At 48.3% G+C, this 22,080-nt stretch overlaps 1 protein-coding gene across 1 annotated transcript; it reads right to left on the minus strand.

Annotated features, from left to right (window-relative positions):
• Window positions 1–4,315: 4,315 nt before the first annotated feature.
• LOC149853893 (embryonic pepsinogen-like) lies at window positions 4,316–20,698 on the minus strand. The gene is made up of 9 exons (XM_090025522.1): window positions 20,643–20,698; window positions 20,001–20,157; window positions 17,369–17,486; window positions 16,241–16,359; window positions 14,942–15,141; window positions 14,027–14,140; window positions 8,298–8,442; window positions 6,671–6,769; window positions 4,316–4,453 (listed from the first exon to the last, which is right to left on the minus strand). The coding sequence occupies exons 1-9, from the start codon at window positions 20,696–20,698 to the stop codon at window positions 4,316–4,318; spliced, it is 1,146 nt and encodes a 381-aa protein (XP_089881648.1).
• Window positions 20,699–22,080: the final 1,382 nt, after the last annotated feature.

Below are 22,080 nucleotides of genomic sequence, written 5' to 3' on the forward strand. Positions count from 1 at the left end.
CTGAGCAGAAAAGAGAAGGCTAAGTGAGCTGAAGAGTGGGCTCCCCCCGACTTCTGTAAGTCAGCTGGGCTGTGGTGGTAGAATCCGCCCCAGCAGCAGGCAGCTCCTGGGGTAGAGAGCAATCACCCACCCCCTGCTGCCTGGGAGCACATTTGCTCCTGGTCGGGGTCTACACATGCACTACTGTGCAGTTACTAATCATGAGTAAATCTGCATTTGCATGTAGCATATTTACTTACAATTAGAGCCAATTACTGCATAGTTAGCATCCTCATGTGTAGATGTAGATGCTTACCAGCAGTAATTAGCTAGACTTCACAGTAAAGTGTCTCACGTAGACGCATGCACCCTGGGAGGTGAAAGGAGGCACACCTGGAGCTCTCCATGGTCCTCAACTGGCCAGGTTTGGGTCCGTCTGCTTTCAGTATCTCCAGGTCTGAAGCAGAGCCATCAGGAGAAGTGCCCCAGGGCATGGGACACCAGAATGGAGTATTGCTAGCTCCAGGGCAGTCTCACTGGTAGGCCCACTTCCAACCCCAGGAGAAGCCTGGAGATCTCTGCTTCCTGGCACTCCGGGTCAAGGACAAATCTACTTGGCAGACCTCCCAGATCCAGGGTCACCACCAGAATTTCTAGCTCTATAGTAGACTCCTCAGTTGGACTGCTATGGTGCCAGAGACATCACTGGGATCCTATCTTGGATTTGGCAAAAGTTCATCGCACCTGAGATATTTCAAAAGCAACATTTTGCGCTTAATGAAATGAGGTTTTCCTGCCCAGAACATTTCTGAGTGGCTCTAAGGACAACACCACTACCCTCCACCATGACTGAGGGCTACTAAACAGGCCCAGGACTCCTGTGGGGGCCAGAGTTGGTGAAAGGAAACACTCTGAATCCTGAAAATGCCACTGTTAAGGTGGTCCTTATAAACTGGCCTCTGGCCTCTAATCCTGTGCTGTTCCAGGGTCTTTAGCCAAAGAATTACTCACAATCAGAGCTGGTTGCTAGTTGCAGCCTTTCCAACATGTTCTTTTTTTAAACATGTTTTAACAAATCATATTATTTTGGAACAGGTATTTGATCTTTTTTTCCTATAAGTAAAACATTTGCACTGACATGTTTTTCTCCTTTTCCCTGAAATGCAGCTTTTACTTTTACATTTTTTGAAAATAAAAATATACCATTTTCAGCTTGGAGACATTTGCCTTCCTTCACTCAGACACTCCCTGACTCCCCATTTCTACCCCTTTTCTTTTCCCTGAAACATGGAGGTTAAGGTAAGTAATGGGCAGAAAGTAGAGGGGGAACACACACACCCAACTTCAAAACGTGAGTTCCTCTGGGATTCCCTGCTCCAATCTTGTAGTGTCTGCAGGGACAGATTATCCAGGTCTATTTATCTAAAATCAGCCTGACCCCCATGAGGTAGGTAGATGCTCTGCCTTTCTGCAGCATCTTTCATTTAAAAGTTTCCCAGGAGCAAACAATACAGCTTCCATGGTGCTCCCAGGCATGCTGGTCTCAAGCACTCACATCCATCTGTTCCAGCTCCTTGCATGCCAAGCCTGGGATGGGAGTTGGGAACTTGTGCTGAGGTCGCCCCCCCTGCCACTGCTCTCAATCACAGCAGAGACAAAGATCTCTGGAGCAGTCCAGCTTCCCTGACTCCTTTCCGGGTCTGGCCAAGCAGAGCAGGAGCAGGTAGGCTGGGCACGCTTGAGACCAGCACCCCTGGGAGTGCTGGAGGAGGTGCATAGCTGAGTCCAAGAGAGCTCCATCCCCATGTAGAGCACTAACAATGGGGCTTTGAATCTTTTAGAAAGGAGTGCCCAACACTTACCTCTGTGATTTTAGCAGCATGAATCTGTGAACATATTGGAGTTGTCTTTTTTATGCTTTCTGATTATATGAGGCCAAGTGGTAACACTGTTTTCTGCCCTGCACGCTATAAAAAAGTAACCCTGCCACACATTCACTCAAGTAACTGTGCAATAAAATGAGAAACAAGCCACAAAGATGGTTCACATACAATTAAGACCTCTTTGGGGCCGATTTGCATTGCACCTTGTATTGAATGTGTGGCACCCCAGGCTGCTGCACACCATCCCGTCACTCCCCATGCTGACAATTGACCAGTCAGACAACTTTCAGCGTTGGGAGGGGAGCCAGCTGAGAATGCCCTTGCTGGTTGGGAACACCAGGCTGCCCTCTCTTCATGCTAATAACAATCAGCTCAGAGTATCCAAATGGAGCTGCCAGAGGGCCTGCAACTGGGGGCAGAGGGGAGAGCTGGTCATCTCCCCCCCACAGAGAGTAAGTTCAAAGCTGAGCTTGGGAACTTACCCCTCTGTGGCACTTGCAGAGCTAGGCAAGCACAGCCCTACATGCAGGGCTGCCAATGCCTGACTGTGAACTTCCTAGTTCAGGTGATCCCAGACTCTAACCTATTCTGGCAATAGAAAGGGTATCATTGTGATGTGATCCCTGATCCCAGAATCACATGTTCAGCCATACGTGTGTTGCATGGCATGGCAAGGATGGGCAAGTGTTGGGGTCTAGGATCAGATCTCATGCTATTAAATGAACATCTGCCAGGGGTCTGAGATGCAGAAAGATCACATGACTTGCTCACAGTCCACAAGGCATACGTAGCAGATCCAGGAACAGAGCTGAGGTCTCCTCAAACCACTGCAGCCACTCTCCTCCCTTGATGCTGGGGATTTAACTGACCTGTCCCATTGCCCCATTACCAACCTGCACAGTCTGTCTTCTTTGACTATAGCCTCGAGAGCATTGTGGTGCAGTGAAGAGATGCCGTTTGGCCACCCAGATGGCTGGTTTAATAAGTAAATAAGAAAAAGGAACACATTGTATGCAAAAGGTGTTTGTGCATGGCTATGAACATTTCTATAAAAACAACAAAAATCCATCAAAATTTTGAGGGCTATTGAAGATTTCCTTCATCAATGGTCTCAATGGATGTTCTCTTGCATTCAGAACGCTACAAGTAGCCGTTCAGTGGCATGGGAGACTAGAAAAGCCAGGTCCTTGCTCTCATGCCTGTTTTGTGATGCTTCTGTGTAAAAGCTCATGTCAGCATTTGAGAGACCTATTTCCACAGCCTATTTCAAGCTTCACATCTGTTTCTTTCTATTTTAGGATTTTTGGCAAAAGACTAACCCATCTGAGCCACAGAATATGCAATGGGAGTAATCTTCAAGTCTTTTTGCCTCCCCTGGTCTGACGCAGTGGAAGTAGGATGGCACACCCTGTGTGCCTGATTCCCTTAAAGCTCCTGCATCATCAAATAATGTCTCTGTTCCCCAACCTTTGAGTGATAATGCCTTGAGATGGTGGATGTAGAGCCATCAGGCAAAACTGTGCCACTTCGTGAGACGGGAGCTATGAAGTCCTGATTGCCCAACCTTTCCCCTGTGCAGAAGCAGTTTAGTTCAGATTTAGCTTGAGAAGGACCTGCATGCGTTCCTTAAAGCTTAATTCAACCAGGTTCTTCTTCGTCTAATTTTGAGACTTCTCTTATGGTATTCCTTGGAGATTTTCCTCAAGGCACAAATTTCAGTCCAGAAATGGAGCGATAAGCAAGATCAGGGTGGGGTGCGGGGTGCAGGAATGATCTTTTGTGCACAAATATCAATCCAGAATCAGATTTTTTGTCTTGACATTTGGAGTGATATGTGAGATCTGGGGGTTTGGGGGTGGGGGCAGGGATGATCTTTTGTTCTTTGCTTTACAGAATATTTTCTATTCTCATTTCAGTGCACATTGCCTCATTATAAGTATGCCAGATCCAGAATCCAGGCACTATACTGGATGATGGCTAATAGATACACCATGTGAAATTTCCCAGGTCTGAAAAATAATTCCTGAAAGTCTGAGAGCAGAAAAGAAGGTACTTTCTACTTCTTTATTTGAGAAACCACTTTTGATCATGGAATCAAAAGTGGGGGGTAACAGTGAGGGAGGAGCAGTCAGAGCAAGGTTTACATGTACGGTTGGAAGTACGGTAGGAAGAGTAAGGGGAATATAATGTGGCTGTGTTACGGAGTGGTGGGTATGTGTAGCAGTTTGAACTGGGAAGTGTTTAGTAGCTTATTTTGTATACAAATAAATGTGTGGTCAACAATTCTGAATTATTCCTGTTTTCTTTATTTCTTGATAAGAATTTTATCAACTGTATACCAGAGCAAGAGTTTACAGAGATATCACATGGTACTAAGGTTTTACTCTCTGGTAAAACATAATTATGGTCAATTGATTGCAGGATGGATCGTAGCACCCGCTGCTGGCTGCTGTCTAAACAGACTTGGCCAAACCAACCCGGTTGTTTTCCCTGTCAAAGATGCTGTAGTACTCCCGGATGAATACATCTCCCAAGATCCACAGGTAGCTAGCCGTGGCCTGGAAACTACTATTGCAGTCTCCTTGGCCAACCTAGATTTGAACCACACAAAACCAAACATGAAAATAATTGGTTAGTAAGTCTTATTTGTTTCCAGAGTATAACAAATGGGCATCCCAGGGCCAGGCTGAACGTTGGCCCACCTGCTTGTTTTAAGGCCAACCACCCGCCTGTCTCACCTGCCTTTGATGAAACCAGTATAAAGTTGAAAACAAGGAGGAAGGCTGCCCATTTATTTGCCCTGATGCCAAGGGCCTATACACGGCTCCGAACCTTCCCTTATACCATGCCCCATGCTTCACAGATGGCATCCATGGCCTAACACCCACCTATAATCCAGTGTCCTCACACTAGTACCTACACTCCAGTTCCTTGCGTTGGGACTCTCACTCCCATCCCCTTATACTAGGGTCTCAATCCCTGTGCCCTCATACTAGGCTCTCAATCTCACTCACTCGGGGCTCCCAGCCCCTCTCTTTTCCTTGATCTCCCTGCTGAGCTTGGGACCCTCTTGGTCCCCTCATGCCCCCACACTGGAGCTTTATCCTCTGACCGACACTGGGCTTCAATCTGCTTGAACCTCTTTCCCCTTGCCTGACACTGGTACTCAGCCCCCTCGCCTAAGGAGCCTCCTACCCAGCTCTCTCAAAGGCTCATGGCCCCACTCGACTGGAACCTCTCATCTGGCTCCTTCATACACCTCAGGACTTGCTGTGAGCCTGGGGGCTACCTCAGGTCCCTTCACATGACCTGGGCCCTGTCACAGGCCTCATTGTGAGCCTAAGCCCTTGCTTTGTCTTTGGGGTGTGCTCCCCTAGCCTTTCTCCTCCATGGGGTAACCCACAAGCAGCAGGAGTTGAGGCTTTTTGGTGCCCCATACTCGCCCTTCACTGGGGAGGCACAGGTGTGGCATTTCCTGGAGACTGCCCCACCACTGGCAATCCCACCACACCATACAACTGCAGCAGGGTGTAGTTTTCAGTCATGCCCCAGGACCAGGAACTTCCAGTCATTGCCATAGTTCCTGCCCTATACCTCCAAGATGTCATGAGCAGCAGCTCCAGCCACATGATACTCTCTCTGCTGGGTGCTGGCAGCAAACTGCTGGCTACACTGCTCACAGCCCTGTTCTTATAATAAACAGCTGGGCCCTGGGCCCAATCAGGTCATTGTGCATGACTGGGAGTGCAGCCACCTTCAAGCTGCTCCGCTGTTTGCTCATGCCCCTTTGAGTAAAAGAGCACACCCTGTTCTCTGTTACACAGAGGAGTTGGTTCTTTCACTGCCATTCCCAACAGCTTTATTTAGTCAAGTTTTACAGGGAAAAATCCTGTCACTGGCTCCAACAAGAGCAGCAATTGGCAATATTTTTTAGCAGCCGGCTGGAATGACCCAGCTTGGGTCTGACACAGGCTGGTGCTAGGATACCAGTTGCTTCCCCTTGCTGTGGCACAGCAGAAGCTCCCACCGCCTGGCCATGGCATGGGCAAAGCCCCTCTGCCAGCAGAATCCCACCAAAGCCCCCCAGCTCCACGGGCAGGTTCCCGTAGCTCCACAGGCCGATCGTAGCCCACAGGCCATAGGTTGCCAACCCCTGATCTAGTGAGCTGGCAGAGCCATTGTGGCTGGTATACCAACAGGGATTTAGAGCCTTAAAAATATAGTAGAGCAGAGCATCAAGAGTGAACCATCTGCCCCAAGGCAGGGTAAGACTAAATGAAGGCTAGCCTCAATGGCTGTTTGTCTAACCTAGTCTTAAAACCTTAAATGAAGGAGCTCTCACAGCATCTGTAGGTAGCCTGTTCTAGTGCACTTCTTTAGGTAGAGGATGTTTCCAGCTATCCAAGTCAAATCTTCTTTTCTTCAAATTAGGCCAGTTCTTTCTTGTCCTTCCTCCCTGGAGAACACTGCTACTCATATCTCATCACCACTGAGCTGAGAAGAATAACCCTGCTGCCTGTCTTACATAGGATACTGCTAATACACTCCTCAGGCAGTACTTCAGACCTCTCCTAGGAAAGCTGATACAAAGCCTCCTGATGTCAGTCTTTCTACTGATTTCATTAGCCTTTGGATCCCCAGCTCCCTATCCCCAAAGCTTTCCCATAAGCCTTTGCTCTGTTCCCCAACCCCTTCCCCCTGAGCAGCTGTGCAACGAGAAGGGGAAGCTGAGCAGAGACTGAACCCAGTCCGTTTAGCTGTGCCCCACCGTGCTATCGTGTCCCATGAAGAAAGGCTCCGTATCATACCTGCTCAGTGTAGGCTGAAGGAGGCAGAGGGAACTGGATCCCATTGATTACAAAGATGATATCAGGCAGGCTGGGAATGTCATTGCAGTTGATCTTATACTACAGAAGACAAAAAAAAAAGAAAAAAGAGAGAGAATCCAGTTACGAAAGAAACAACATGGCCATTTTACAAAGCAAAAAAGAGTAAAGGGACAGCCTCAGAAGCTAAGTGGTCTGGGGTGTGAGTAGTACTTGGATGGGAGACCACCCTCGAATCCAATATCTGTAACAAGAAGTCAGGGCTGAATGCTTTGAGAACAGTAAATTATAGAAACCTAAAGTCTGCATCTACACATCGCCCTACGTCGCCAGAGTTATGTGCTACGTCACCATATGGTATAGTATAGCAACATATTGATCGCAAGAGTCTACGCATGATCAGCAGCAACTTTGCAATAGTGGCAGGCTCCCCAGTTTTAGTCCATCACTACAGCAAAGTAGCAGCAAAATCTAGATGTGTTTCATGCATGGTGCAGTACAGGAAGTTACTGCATTGTGCTTTAGTTCTTCCAAAAGGATGTACTAAAGCACAGTGATGTGTAGACCTGCCCAATGAGAACAGGATTTAATTTGGTCCCATTGTCACTGCTGAGAAATAGATGGAACTAGGTAGAGTTTGGATTTAGGTTGTTTTGGCTTTAAATTAGGCAGACATTTGGTTGAAGACAGCATTGGTTTTCTGTAGAGATCAACCACATCTAAGATGATTATTGATTCATATGTATAAAAGCCTTAATAATTACCCACTTTCTGTTTGTTAATTCCATGGATGACCAAACCAGACCACCACTAGCGCATCATCCTGACTGATCCCGTCCAAGAGAAAGGACTGATCATCCCAAAAAGAAATAATTAACTATTCATATAACAGTTGTAATAAAATAAATCCAGAGCTTCCAGCCCCCTGTCCTCTCCCTCTCACAAATGTCAAGCCCTGGAGTCAGCCAGGATAGTGCCCAAAGCTAGTTTAGGATAAATTTTCTCCCCTAGTTATGTTAATGTAACTCCTAAGACCTTTATAGCATTACATGATGTAATGGAATAAGCTTTTTCCCCTCATACCTAAAGCCTTATTGTTTATCCCCACATATGAGTTAATCCAGAATAAATCAAAGGTATGAACAAGCCTAATGGCCATGTTGGGCTAGTACTTGCCAGTTTTGATAGCCAACTGGACACTTGGGAGTTACGTGGCCTTTGCCTTCCCACACTGACCAAGCCCTGTGTACAGCTGGGTCAGCTAGGGGCAGCTTTCAGTGCAAGTCCAGCTCGGGGCTCAAACTCATGTCTCTGGAGCTGTTGTAAGACATACAAATCATTTTGCTGTCACGGCCCCATCTGAAATAAAGTAGTTATTTGGACCAGTAGGAAGTAGGGAACTAGAACAGAGAAGGTCGCACAGGAAACCCGAGGACCAACCAAGACCCTCAGGCTTTTGCACTGTTGCTTTTTCTGAATTATTAGTAAAGCCAAAGCTCAGGAAGTGGAGTGAGGCCGAGCCTGCAGGCTCTGCTGGGAATGTCCCAGGGACTGAAACCCTTTGAGTGCAGGGGGCGGTGTGACAACAGGCTCCCACAAGGACTCTCACCTCGCCGTACTGTATCGGAGTAGCTCCAATGACTTTCTGTAGGTTGTTGACCTCTGATGCAGGCCCAGCCAAGAGAGAAGTGCCAGTATCAACAATAGCTTGGCAGCCAGATTCACAGGTGATCACCTTGCCATTCACAATGATGCTGAATGATTGAAAACATAAATAAGGTGCTTGAATGTGAAATAGCAAAAATGCACAGGAGGCTGTAAAATGTTAGACCTTAACAATAAAACAAGCAGCATTACTTTCTCAGGCTCAGGCCTTGAGTGGCCAACTCAGTAAATGCACTGTCCTTACTTCAGCCAGCTCTCATTGACTTAATCGTGATGTCTTCCAGAACAAAGACTCCAGGAGCCTGGCCTCCATACAGTCATAGATTTCATAGATTTCATAGACATTAGGGCTGGAAGGGACCTCGGGAGATCATCGAGTCCAGCCCCCTGCCCAAAGGGCAGGAAGTCAGCTGGGGGCATAGGATCCCAGCAAGATAAGCATCCAATTTGCTCTTGAAGGTGTTCAGTGTAGGTGCTTGAACCACCTCCGCTGGCAGACTGTTCCAGACCTCGGGGGCTCGGATAGTAAAGAAATTCTTCCTTATGTCCAGCCTGAAACGGTCTTGCAGGAGTTTGTGACCGTTCGACCTCGTCATCCCTTGGGGCGCTCTGGTGAACAAACGTTCCCCCAGATCCTGGTGAGCACCCTTGATAAATTTATAGGTGGCCATCAGATCACCCCTGAGCCTACGCTTTTCCAGGCTAAAGAGTCCCATGGCTCTCAGCCTGTCATCGTAAGATCTGTTTTCCTGACCTCTGATCATGCGCGTGGCTCTCCTCTGGACTCTCTCAAGCTTCTCCACATCCTTTTTGAATTGTGGAGCCCAAAACTGGATGCAGTACTCCAGCTGCGGCCTCACCAAGGCCGAGTAGAAGGGGAGAATGACGTCCCGGGATTTGCTCGAGAAGCATCTATGGATGCACGCCAGCGTTTTGGTCGCTTTACTAGCCGCAGCATCGCATTGCAGGCTCATGTCCATCTTGTGGTCAGTGATGACCCCCAAGTCTCTTTCTTCCGTAGTGCTATCCAACGTAGCACTGCCGAGCCTATAAGGGTGCTGCAGGTTTTTCCTCCCAAGGTGGAGAACCTTGCATTTTTCGGTGTTGAACACCATCAGGTTCTCGTCTGCCCATTTGCTGAGCTTGTCCAGGTCAGCCTGGATCACCCGCCTATCTTCTGGCGTGGATGCTTTGCCCCAAAGTTTGGTGTCATCGGCAAACTTGGCCAGTCCACTCCTGACTCCAATGTCCACATCGTTAATGAAGATGTTGAACAGGATGGGTCCCAGGACAGAGCCTTGAGGGACCCCACTGGTCACAGGGCACCACAATGAATGACTGCCATCAATAACAACCCTCTGGGTCCAACCACGGAGCCAGTTTCCCAGCCAGTGGATCGTGGTGGAGCCAAGGCCACAACTGGCCAGTTTGGCCAAGAGGTGATCATGGGATACTAGATCAAAAGCTTTTTTGAAGTCAAGATATATGACATCAACCTCTTCTCCCTTGTCCAGGTGATAGGTCACCTGGTCATAGAAAGAAATGAGATTGGTCAAACAAGACCTACCCACAACAAACCCGTGCTGGCTATCCCTTAGGATGTTAGCCTGGGCCAGTCCCTCAAGGATGGCCTCCTTAATAAACTTTTCTAGGATCTTCCCCAAGATAGAAGTCAGGCTAATGGGCCTGTAGTTAGCCGGATCCACTCTCCTCCCTTTCTTGAAGATCGGCACCACATTGGCCTTCTTCCAGTCTTCGGGCACTACACCAGAGTGCCTGGAGCTTTCAAAGACCCGTGCTAGGGGCTGGGCTATGACGCTCGCCAGCTCCTTGAGTACCCTGGGGTGCAGATTGTCAGGGCCGGCTGACTTGAAGGTGTCCAGCTTCTCAAGGTGTTCCTTCACGAGGTCAGCATTTATGGAGGGTAGGGGATCCCCATCACCCGGATCTCCCTGTCCCATAGCAGGCATGGGCGCCCCATGGGACTGATGAAAGACTGACGCAAAGTACCTATTTAATAGGTTGGCTTTTTCCTGGGCATCAGTTGTCAGTTGCCCCATCTGGTTTAGCAGGGGTCCAACATTGCCCTTGCTTTTCCTCCGGCTCCCCACATATCTGAAAAAGGATTTTTTGTTGTCCTTGATGCCTGAAGCTAGTTGGAGTTCAGTTGCAGCCTTGGCTTTCCTGGTTTGCTCCCTGCAGGACCGGACCAGTGCGGAGTAATCCTCCTTGGAGGTGAATCCCGTCCTCCATCCTTTGTAGGCTTTCCTTTTTAGCCACAGGAGGTCCGCTAGGTCCCTGGAGAGCCAGGGGGGCTGCTGTGCCTTCTTGCTGCCTTTCCTCCGTGTTGGGATAGATTTAGCTTGTGCATTGAGGATCACTTCCTTGAGAAGCAACCACTCTTCTTGAACTCCCATCTCCCTGGGGTCATGGTCCCTGAGGGCCTGACTGACGAGCCTCTTGAGCTTGTCAAAGTTGGCTTTTCTGAAGTCAAGGATTTCTGTGTTGCTGACTGACTTGCCAGCTTTACGGCGGATGGTGAAAGTGATCAGCTCGTGGTTGCTGTCACCCAGCTTCCCATCGATCACTAGGTCGCCGATTAGGTCGTCCCCCATAGCCAGTGCCAGGTCGAGCAGCACTTTGCCTCTCGTTGGCCCGTAGACTTCTTGAGTCAGGTAGAGGTCATCCATGCACAAGAGAAAGCTTTGCGACCGCTCGGATTTTGCTGAGTGATCTTCCCAGGAGATGTCCGGGTAATTGAAGTCACCCATGACAACCAAGGTCCTGGAGCAAGCGGCCTCAGTCAGTTCCCGGGCGAACTCCTGGTCAAGCTCAGGACTTTGAGTGGGAGGTCTGTAGTAGACTCCCACTGTTGTGTCTCCTGTGCCGTATTCCCCACGAATTTTTACCCAGAGGGTCTCTAGCTGTCCATGCCGGTTGCCAACATCAGCTTGCAGGGACATGTAGATTTCCTTGACATAGAGAGCTACACCCCCGCCCCTTTTGTCAACACGATCCCTCCTGTACAGGGTATAGCCCTCTATACCCATGGTCCAGTCATGGGTGGAGTCCCACCAGGTCTCCGTTATCCCAATGACATCATATTTCTTTCCACTGAGCAGGAGGACGAGCTCGTCCTGCTTGTTGCCCAGGCTCCTGGCATTAGTGTACAGGCAGGCAAGTGTGCCCTTGGGGGCTCTTGCCTTGCCCACAGATTGTGCCAGGGCTGGGGCAGGGGCGGTCTCCCTTAAGTGCCTTCGTCCAGTGGCTTTGCAAGGGTCGCTCTGCTGGCCAGCACTGGCAGTAGTCCCCCCATCCCCCAGCGGGCTTAGTTTAAATCCCGGTGGAGCAGGTCAGCCAGCCTGGCTGAGAAGAGCCTCATCCCCAGGGGAGAGAGGTGGAGGCCATCTCTTCCCAGCAGCTCACTGCCTCTCTTGCCAAAGAGCGGGCTGTGGTCATGGAAGCCAAAGCCTTCCCGATGACACCAACACCGCAGTCTTTGGTTGACTGTGTGGATCCTCCTCTCCCTCCTCAGCCATAGCCCGAGACTGGGAGGATGGACGAAAACACCACCTGAGCTCCCAGACCCCTAAGCCCCGCTCCCAACTCCCTGTAGCACCTCATGACCTGGCTGGGGGTGCTCCGAGCCATGTCATTGGTGCCCACGTGAATAAGGAGCATGGGGTAGTGGTCTGTGGGCCGGAGGAGCTGCGGGATCCTCTCCGCAATGTCTCGGATGCAGGCCCCCAGGAAGCAGCAGACTTCCCGGGCTAAGGGGTCGGGGCAGCAGATTGCCCCCTCGGTCCCCCTCAGGATGGAGTCTCCCACAACAAACACCTTTCGCTTTGACTTGGGGAGAGCAGGGGCAGTAGCTGCGGTCGAGCCTGGGTTGCCTGCGGGAGCCGGCAACGGAGCAGACTCTGCCGGGGCTGCAAGAGGTGCGAACCTGTTGCTAAGCTCCGGCGAGGGAGGGGCCTTGGTGCGGCGGGCCTTGGGGCCCTTGACCACCTTGGTCCATGCCCCTGACTGGGCAGAGCGGGAGGTCCCAGAGTCCTCCTTAGTCCTGGAGGGAGACAGTGCTCTCCCCTGCGGCTCCCAGGGGAGAAGGGCCTGGCAGTAGGAGTCAATCTCCTGCTTGCAGTCCCTGATGGCACGCAGTCTCTGGACTGTGGCCCGGAGCTCCTCCAGCTGGCGCGCCAGAGACCCCAGTAGGGAGCAGACCCCGCAAGGGGAGGTGGCCATGCTCAACTGTCATAGCATGAAGGATGCAATCCAAAGCCCAATGAAGTCAAGAGGAGCCTTCCCACACCCACTAAGGTTAGCAACAGCCCCAACAAAAATTGACCCAGATTCCAGTCCAACTCTTTGGATAATTGAACTCTGGCAATTCATACAAGTTGAGGATCTGGAACTGGTCCATGCTCAGCTGGGGCTGATCCAACTCCAAGCTCCAGCTGGAGGTGATCAGGGCCCTGACTGGGTGATCGCCAGGGCCCTCAGGAGGAGGTGCCACCCACACTGGCCTTCATAAGCTCAGACCTCCCAGCTGACAGCTGTCTGAGCACCTAGACTGCCTGTCTGTGTCTCCTGGGCTGCTTGGAACCTCGCTAACCTGCCCGACTGCTTGCTTTCGCCTAGATCCTGAATCCTGCCTCACCTGAGCCAGTACATTGCACTGCCTGAACCTGTGCCTCACTCCTGCCTTGATCCTTCTCTATGTCCTGTCTGTCCCTACCGCTATGCCTGCCTGATCCCATCTTGGACTGGCGTTCCTGTCTTGCCTGTTGCTGAGTGGTCCTGTCCTTGGCTTGGACTTAATGGTACAACCAAGGGTCTTCTTTGGGCCTGATCTCATTACAACTCTGTCTGGTTGCTTTGGACTCAGGCTGATACCCAGTTTGGGAATAAATTGCTTCAGACCGCTGTGTGTGGAAAGCCTCTGTGAAGCAGGGGCTATATCACTTCAAGATGGCAAGGGTCCATGATGAGCTAGAGAAGAGGAATTAGAGGCCAGTACTCAGCATGCCAGTGCAAGCTCAATCGAGTTTGTATGTGCAACTTCCTGAAGGATCTGCCTGTCTTGCATTGGACTCCTCAGCCACTCAAGAAGCTGTGGTGGTACCCAGTAACCTACCCAGGGTGCAACCCTCATGGTCTCCTGAGACCAATGGCTGCCAATGACTGATACCTGACTTGACGTCAGTGCTGTCTATGGTAACTCCTGCTCTAGCATGTCCCCTTGGACTGACTGCCCACACCCCAGTCCAACCTTACATGTGTCCTGTCTCTTCTACCACATATCTGTAATGGAGATGATAGCAGAAGATCTTTATAATGATTATTGTAAAAGTCTATAGGGATGTGAAGTGACATCATCAGGGTCACCCTGCCAATCAGTGCAAAGGTTGGGAACAGATTGGTTTCCTAAGTTCCAGGCAGATGGGGCCTGGGGCCAAATTTACAAAGGTATTTAGACACCGAGGGATGCACATTGCACCTAACAGGATTTACATTAAGGCCTAATGGGGTTTGACACCACTGACATCCTGACTCCTAAAGTCAATGTGAGTCAGGTACTAATGGAGGAAAAATGAGCTTTGGATTTATAATTGCAATTGTGGAAGTGTACCAAAGAGTATCATAGTTATTTAATTACCTTTGTTTGTTACATACCTGTCCATTGAGATCTGCCAATAGCCCTGGTAAGAGACAGGGATCCAGTGGATAGGGCCAGTAAAGTAGGATTCATCAATTCCACCAAAAATGAGCATACTACCAAATACCTTTCTAAAAATGAGGAATGCATATAATTAGTTGAAATACCAGTGTCAGGTGCTGTACAAAAACAGAAACTAAAAAAGACAGTCCTTTACCAACAAAGTACAGCCTCAGGAATGGACTGTTCTTAATAACAATTGCTTTCCTTCAAAAACAGGAGAAAACATGTACACTTGTTTCTAACTCAGTCATTTCAGACAAATAATTGATTTAAGTATATTGCCACGAGCAAAACCATGAATCATTTTTCACCATTTGCTATTCTTCTGTTTAAAATCCTTTAAGTCATTTAGCAGGGGCAGCAGACTGTGATTTAGGTGACCAATTACACATCATAACAACTAGTGAATAATTTAGCTTTCCTAGGATACTTTTCACTAGTGCTTTCAACAGCAGTATCCCCATTTTATAGAGCCAGAACCAAAGGAACACAGAAGAAGATTGTCTTGCCCCGGATCACATAGCAAGTCAGGCTAGGGTGAAACCCAGGCTAGCACCATAATCACTGCTTGCTAAAGAGTCATTGGTAAAATCCCATGGACTGAGATCAGGACTTTGTTTCAATGCGGAGGCGATGTGTTCTTGCAGACTGTACGCCACCGTGGAAGTTGGGAGAGCAGGGCTCTACTCCTGGTTCTACCACTGTTGATGGGTGACTGTAGGCAAGTCATTGCACCTTTCAATGCCTGAGACTTTGCATCTATAAAATGGAGCTAACAGCAGCAGAGAGCAACCAAAGGATCTTGGTTCCAGATTTTCCACCACACTCCTATGGAAATGCATCACGTCCACGTTTAGCAAGTCACTTACCGACCCAGATACACTGAAAACAAGTGCTGCTTCACCAAATTCTTGATCATCAAGTTGTCAAAGACAGGAATAAGTCCTTCAACAGCTATATCTGGATAGGCCAAGCCCAGGATCCCATCAAAATCAGTGTAGGCAAAAGCAAATCCTGGCTCGCTGGTTGCCAGTGCTAACTGCTGGTTTGTGTCGATGAAGGTGGAGAGCTGGGAAAGAGAAGGGTCAGTTCTTTAGCTCCTTATCTGGCCAGGAAACCACTGAGTTGATCAGTATTTGAAGGAAATATTATATAAAAGCAATGCTGAGCAGATAAGACTGTCCTTAGAAAAGATGTTTTTGCTGCTCTGTGCTTTATGCATCGTGACAGCAGGAAAGACACACACAACTTGAGTACTCATGGAGTCATTTACTCCGGTTTTGACTCCTCTTCTAGGGAAGCTCTGACCAGTCAAGCTATCTCCCCTACCACTGAGGGACCAGACACAGTCACAGTGCCTACTGTGGGTAACTGGCTTGAGAGAACTGATATATATCTGCTCCTCAAAGTGCTCACAGCTCTCAATGCCTGAAGATGCGTTGGGACTTCACTGGAGGTATTCACCCCAGGAAAAGACAGATTGGCAGGGCTCTGGGGGATGGCAGAGTGGGTAATGTGCTTGCAGAATGGTCCCCTCCCCCAGCTGCCTATTGCAAAGATGCTGGTTTAGCACTGGGTGGATGGCCTTTACGATTGTTTGTCCACTCACTTCTGGCACCACCTCCGTGGAGAGTTATATGAGAAGGGAGCAAAAGAAGCCAGTGCTCCCATGAGGTGTGAAAGAGGCAAATACTTGTACTGTGAGTATACTTTGCATGGGCCTATGGCCAGGACAGAGGGAAGCTGCTTGTTGTAAACCTATTGGTGAGCAAGAGATGAGCTTATAGAGCTGCATCCTTAAAAGGGTATTGTACAGTGGCAAAATACCACCCCCCCACACCCCGCCCATGAAGAGGAGACATCTTGGGAAATTGGATGCCCTATGGCATGTGTCCCTGGGGCAATGGGCCTGTTTCCCACCTCTTAGCCAGGAGTTATGCACCTAAGTCCTTTTGAAGGTCTGAGCAGTCGTGCCAAGTGGTACAACTAAGCGTGTTTCATTGTTTGCATAACAGCCAAGGCTTAAGTGGCTTTATTCAGAGAGTCACCATTTATTGTCTCCTCCAGAGTGAGATCCCCAGCAGGTGCAAGCTGTGTAGTGCCATGCCACTTGTGAATCATTGACATAACGGGGAGGGCTATATCCTTTTTGCCATATTAGTACTTACTAGCACTATATCAGATCCCACAACTCCGGCCATGCTGCCCATGCCATATTGAATGGATATGTTGTATCCTGCACTCTGGTAGGTGGAGGATTTTGATGCATTAAACATCCTGTGATTTTCTGCAAAAGAATATTTAGAACAAGCGTCAACATCCAGCCCTAGTATAAAGAAGAGGGTAAAGCTCAGCACATAACAAGGTTTACCCAGCTCCAACACTCAGATGACTACAGTTGTGGGCAGTGTCTCAGGGCGAGTGAGAAGCAATTCTTTCAGACCCCCTCTCCTGCTGTGCTGTTCCTTAGGTCTTAACCACTGGGCATGCCTACATGTGTGCTTTATGTGCAGCAGCCTATTTTACTGCGCATTAAGAGTTACGTTAAAAAACATGCAATTATGCTACTGTGCAGTGAAATAAGCTGCTATGCATTAAGCACAACTTTAAAAACACACACTTTTGGTAGTGCATATTAGGGCAGCCTAATACTCATTGATTTAGTATGTCACATTGAAGGTCCTAAATTTAACGTGCATTATGAAAAGCGCATTAATGCACACGTAGACGCACCCAGTATCATCAGCTCCACTTACACATGGGCTTAACTTTACTTGCATGGATAGTCCCATTAAAACAAAGAAGACAACTAGCACTGTGAGCAGAATTAAGCATGAGGCTCTTTGCAGCACAAGATGTGAACAATTCTCCAAGGCATCCTGGAGCACCTTGAGATCCAAGGCCATGGGGTGCCACACATTGTTAGCACTGTTAGGTGTGCAAACCTTATCCGGGTAAACCCAGAGATTTCAGTTATAATCCACAGTGTACTAACCCTTTCTAAGATCTAAGTTCCTTGCAACAGAAGAATTGCTCTAGTGTTTTTCTGTAGTCAAAAAAATGAATGAAAAGTAAGAGTTGGCATTTTGTGAGGAGCGTCTTGAGCCTACTGTGGGATTCCTTGAGCCTAAAAATGTTGAGAACCAGTGGCAGAGGGCCACACTGGGAGTTAGGTTTGAAATGGGCATTAAAGCCAGGTGTGCTGAGTAGCAGATATAGGGTCTCTCACACAATCTGTTCCATCACAGCCTAGTAAAGGAGAAGTGTAGAGGGGGAGGACACATTCAACTACTTACGGCAGGCCAAACTCTGGCAGGTGACGGAGGGAACCCAGAGGTTGGATGAACCGGTATCAAATACAACATTGAATCCCTGGGGGGGGGTCCCAATGTAGATTGTTCCATAGTACTCTGTCTGTTCAGGTAAGAGAGACAACAGTGATTCTCACAGCTAATTATACAAATATGTGTCTTCGACATATAAAATACTTCACTTCAGGCATGCGAAATGCTCACAGGAATAAGCACCAAAGGCCAGAGCCAATAAAGGATGTAAGCATCTGGACAAATCTCACTTCAGGCACCTAGTCCGAACTTATCAGTGGGAAAGCCCCTTCTCAGCTGCTGCCTCAGATTGCATGTGCCTGAATTCTGGGAGTGCTGCTATTAGTGACCTAAAGCTCCTAGGCACTGAAGCTGTACACCTGCAACTGTCTCAGGTTTGAGACGGCAAAGCAGCTTGGGCTGTAGCTGGTTGGGATCCTGAATCAAGGCTTTCCTCTCAGTGGGTGCAATTAGTGCAGCTGAATAAACTCCAGGACAGTTCACGCTGCAGTTTGTTGCTCCCAGGTGCAGTGTTTATATGTGCATTCAGGCCCTCAGCAAATTGACCCAAGGTGGTGCAGCCCCCTGCCAGTCAGCCTGCCAGCCTGGAGCTGCTCTGCCCTGGCACAACATGCTGCAGAGGGGCTGGCTGGGTCAAAGGGTGCTACAGTGTAGGGCTAAATGGCAGGCTGTAGCACTCTTGTGTCCCATCCAGCACAGGTCACCATCTACATGTGCATTGTGACACACCAAATAACTCTGCCGCAGGATAGTACTTGTGTTGGGCAGTACTATCTTACAACGGAGTTAATTTGCTAACTCCAGTCCAATAGCGTTGTGTGTGTAGACAGTGACGCTTTAGTGCAGAGCTAATTAGTCAACTCTGCAGTAGAGCACACATGTAGTTGCCCCCACTGAGTCCCCACCCCAGAGCCGGCTTTTGAGTAGGGCAAATGGGGCAGCTGCGCTGGACATTGCGCTGAGCACATTGCCACACACTGCAATGAGCCTTGCCTCCAGTTTTTAGACTACAAGGCAGAAGAACTGTAGTTGAAACATGGGAAAAATCAAATTCAAAAGGCTTTTCCCCTTGTGTTTTCCGTTGTCTCACTGGGTTCAGACAAGTTGGCTGCTCCATATGCAAACACTTCTTTGTAGCCATTAGCATTCTTCTGATACTGTTCGTCACTGTTGCAAGCACTGAACACAGTTTCCAACATGAGTCTGAAAAACAACCATGTAAGATCAAGTCCGTGCTAAGAACAACATCATGGTTTGATGGAGGGTGGAATATCACAGTCAGCCAATGACCCCTACTGGTCTTTGCTGCAAAAAGTCTAAAAAGTTTTGCTTCAAAGCTAAATGAACCTTTCCATACCACTTGCAAATCTTTCAATAGCACGAGCATGTATTTTACTTCATTCGGAAATATAGCCAGCTGCCTACAAATCTTGTCCATTTATTTTTGTAAATGTATTTAGATACTTAAATGGCTGGTACCTAAATGGAGCCCTAAGGTCCTGGCCCAAAGGACACTGGAGCCAGCAGAAGCCTTTCTACTGACTTCAGTGGGCTCTTGATGGGGGCACAAAAGCCCTTAGCACCAGGAGCACAGAGCTGTGCTGCCATTGCTGTAGCATGGCAGGACTTGCACATGTAACCCATGGATGCTTGAGGTTGGTGCCTGAGGCCAAATCTACTTGCAAGGTCTCATCTTGCGGGGTCCAATCCAGTTGACAATCCCACCAGGACAGGAACAGGTAAATGCAGTAGGGAGAACATGTGAACCACAGCTGATTCCCAGACACAAACATACCGTATTGTCTTGCATACAACAAGCCCCTTTTCCCAAAACCCCATGCTCAATATTGCGGTGTGACTTATATGAGGGAAACATGGTACAAGCAGTTTCTGCCAGTTACTGAGCAGAAATGAAAGTAAAATCTGGACTCAGAGGGACACAGGCAACTGCTAGCAATGCTACGGGGGTTATGTGCACCCCCTGACAGGGCTGTCTCCTGCCCCGATGCTGCCAGTGGCTTCTGCGAGTGCTCACCAGCCCCATCTCTGCCGCCAACCACTTCTGCAGGTGCCCCCCCAGACTCAGGAGGCACCAATTGCCCATGCACAGGGGGCAGAACAAGGAGCAGGCTGGGCTCGTTCGCTGCTGCTATTCAACTACTTATTATAAGCAAAGGTCTTCTTTTCCCTTCAGTCTGCCTTTCAAAATCAGGGTGCATATTTTATTCCAGGTCATTTTGTATGTGAGAAAATGTGGTGATAGGGGCTTTGGTCTATATTGACAGAGAGACCTACCCATCAAATACATCAGCCTTGGGATCCCCATGAAACCTATAAAGCAAGCATAATGCACAAGGCCGAATTAACCCTGTAGTGGGCCCTAGGCAGACAAACTCGTTGGCCCCTATACTATATAGTTATCTTAATTTTTTCACTCAATAATACTAATATGTAAAATAAGAACAACTGGGCCCCTCCTTTACTTAGGGCCCTAGGCAAGTGCCTAGCTTGTCTGTGTTGATAGAGCCCTGATAATGCACTTTCCTCCATACAACGAATGAATTGTTCCAGAGCATAAACTCACATCAAAGTAGTTCATGAGTGGCTCGTAGACACCCTGGGAAGCAAACGAGCGTGCATATTTGGTGCCGATGTCATAGTGATGCTCCTTCAGGAAGTCTTCCAGCAAGCCTTTTTGCCTCAGGATTTCCCTCGTCTTCTTCCCTCTCTGCAAAGGTATCCTTGTGTGCAAAAAAAAAAAAAAACAACAGCCAAGATCCCCAATCACTAATGTCCTGCAACAGACTTTTCTTGTGCACTGAGCCTAAGAGAAACAGTTTACATTAAAGCCATCAACTCCCACGACATTTGAAATGGGTTTCCTTGTTCGGCTGATGGAATCAACATTTTTAATCGCTCGAAATACTCCTCTTCTTATCAAGCATGGGTATAGTCTCACTACGGCCGGCACAAGTGTCTTCTCCATTTGGAATGGCCTTGTCCTTCTCATAACTTCCCATCTCCTCCCAGACCTCATCTGAAAAGAGAGCTTTCCTCCTTCCCCTGTTTAAGCTTGTTACATTTCCTATCCCTCTGTTGTTAGATTAAATGACCTGGGAGCCAGAAGGGACCATGAGATCATTTTATCAACATGCTTTTTTTTTAAAGCAAGCTGGTTAGCAGCAGCAGCAGCAGAGCAAGAAAAAACAGTAAAACAGCAACATACCTAGTAAAGCCTTCAGAGAGGGCAAAAAGAGCACAGAGAACCACCAAGACCTTCATCCTTCTGTTTCTACAAAGATTGCTGCAGATGCGGGGCTGTTGAACACAACTTGCTTGCTTTTATGATCTCAGGTTGACCCTCCTTTTCCATCCAAAAAAGAAGTCAGATTACAGGAGAAATTCCAGCTCAATCTGATGATAGGAGATCACTCTGCAAACACCACAACAGCTGACCAAGGACTAACCCCATAGCATACAGTTTCCAACATCAATACATTGCACTGAAGAACAGCACACGTGTTACTTGCTGAAGCAGATTGTGCCTGTGATAATCAGGAGTGCTTTGACAGGGGGCACAGTAAGATGAACAGCTGCTGCCAGATGACTGCATCCCTGGTAACATGTGGCCACTTCTGCCCTGTGCCCTGCTTCTGCCCAGAGCACACAGTCACCCTGGTAGGTACCCAGGCACACAGTTACCCTGGTTGGCTTTGGCTGCAAAAGAAGTCTTATGCCTGCCCTTCACTATTGCAGAGAACAGAAATGCAAACAAAGAATGTGATATCATCTAATGCCAAAATGTGATTAGGGTATTTGCTGCCTCCTATTTGGTGGCAATTATGAAATGGGTCAAACCGCACATACCATTACCTGCGGAGATGGTCCAGCTCCCCAGTGTCGCCTGTTATTAGCACAGAATCACACTGTAGAGTCAGAGGCAAACACTGAGAAAGGTGACCCCAAGCAAAGGTAACATCACGTAGCTCTTATCCAGCAATATAGGGAACAGCAAAAAAAGATGGAAATCATTTCCGTACGCCAATGTCAAACATGCCGATAACAGCAGAAGGCATCAGATTGCCTTTGTGACTTACAGGAGGGAGAGAAGGAAACTGTAAGGGGCCAGTCTGGCATTATCTGTCATCGGAGGAGCCAGGCATGGGTCTTGTGGTGAACGGTGTTTTTTATGAATAGGGGACAGGCTCTGTGGTGGGTTGTTTGCAGGTGGGAAGAGGAAAACATAGACTCAGATAAAGAGAATCCCCCAAACACTCAGATATCATAGTCAGGCTCCTAGCTGTGCAGAGATGGCTTCTTGAAAAGCTGAGAAGAGAGATGAAAGGGAACTTAAAGCTATTAAAAAATTCAAGGATCCTAGTTTGTAGTACCCAAGATATATTTAACCAGCACCCCAGATAAGAACTGCAGTGTTCGTTTGGAGAGCCAAAGATGGAAAATACTGTTCTCCTTTCTGACTCAAGCAAATAGCTCAGATTTGGGCTCTGGCCAGTCATTCCAGATAGGAAGAGAGAATGGTGGTATTTCTTTGATGTAATCTTACATATTTATAAGAAATCTATAAAGTCCTGTTTTCCTGAACACAGTAGGAGGAATCAGGGAGGAGGAGACAGCTATTTTCCTCACAAATGCCAGCTTCTTTC

The sequence above is a fragment of the Crocodylus siamensis genome, chromosome 13, assembly GCF_052110815.1.
Source record: "Crocodylus siamensis isolate JL-2025a chromosome 13, ASM5211081v1, whole genome shotgun sequence".
In the NCBI taxonomy this organism is placed as follows: domain Eukaryota; kingdom Metazoa; phylum Chordata; order Crocodylia; family Crocodylidae; genus Crocodylus; species Crocodylus siamensis.

Coding starts and splice junctions, on each gene's coding strand:
- LOC149853893 (XM_090025522.1), bottom strand. CDS start 20,698: ATGAAGGTCTTGGTGGTTCTCTGTGCTCTTTTTGCCCTCTCTGAAGGC. Junction 20,158..20,642: donor CTCTCTGAAGGCTTTACTAG/GTATGTTGCTGT, acceptor TTTGCACACAAG/GATACCTTTGCAGAGAGGGA. Junction 4,454..6,670: donor CTTCAGCCTACACTGAGCAG/GTATGATACGGA, acceptor GTTCAAATCTAG/GTTGGCCAAGGAGACTGCAA.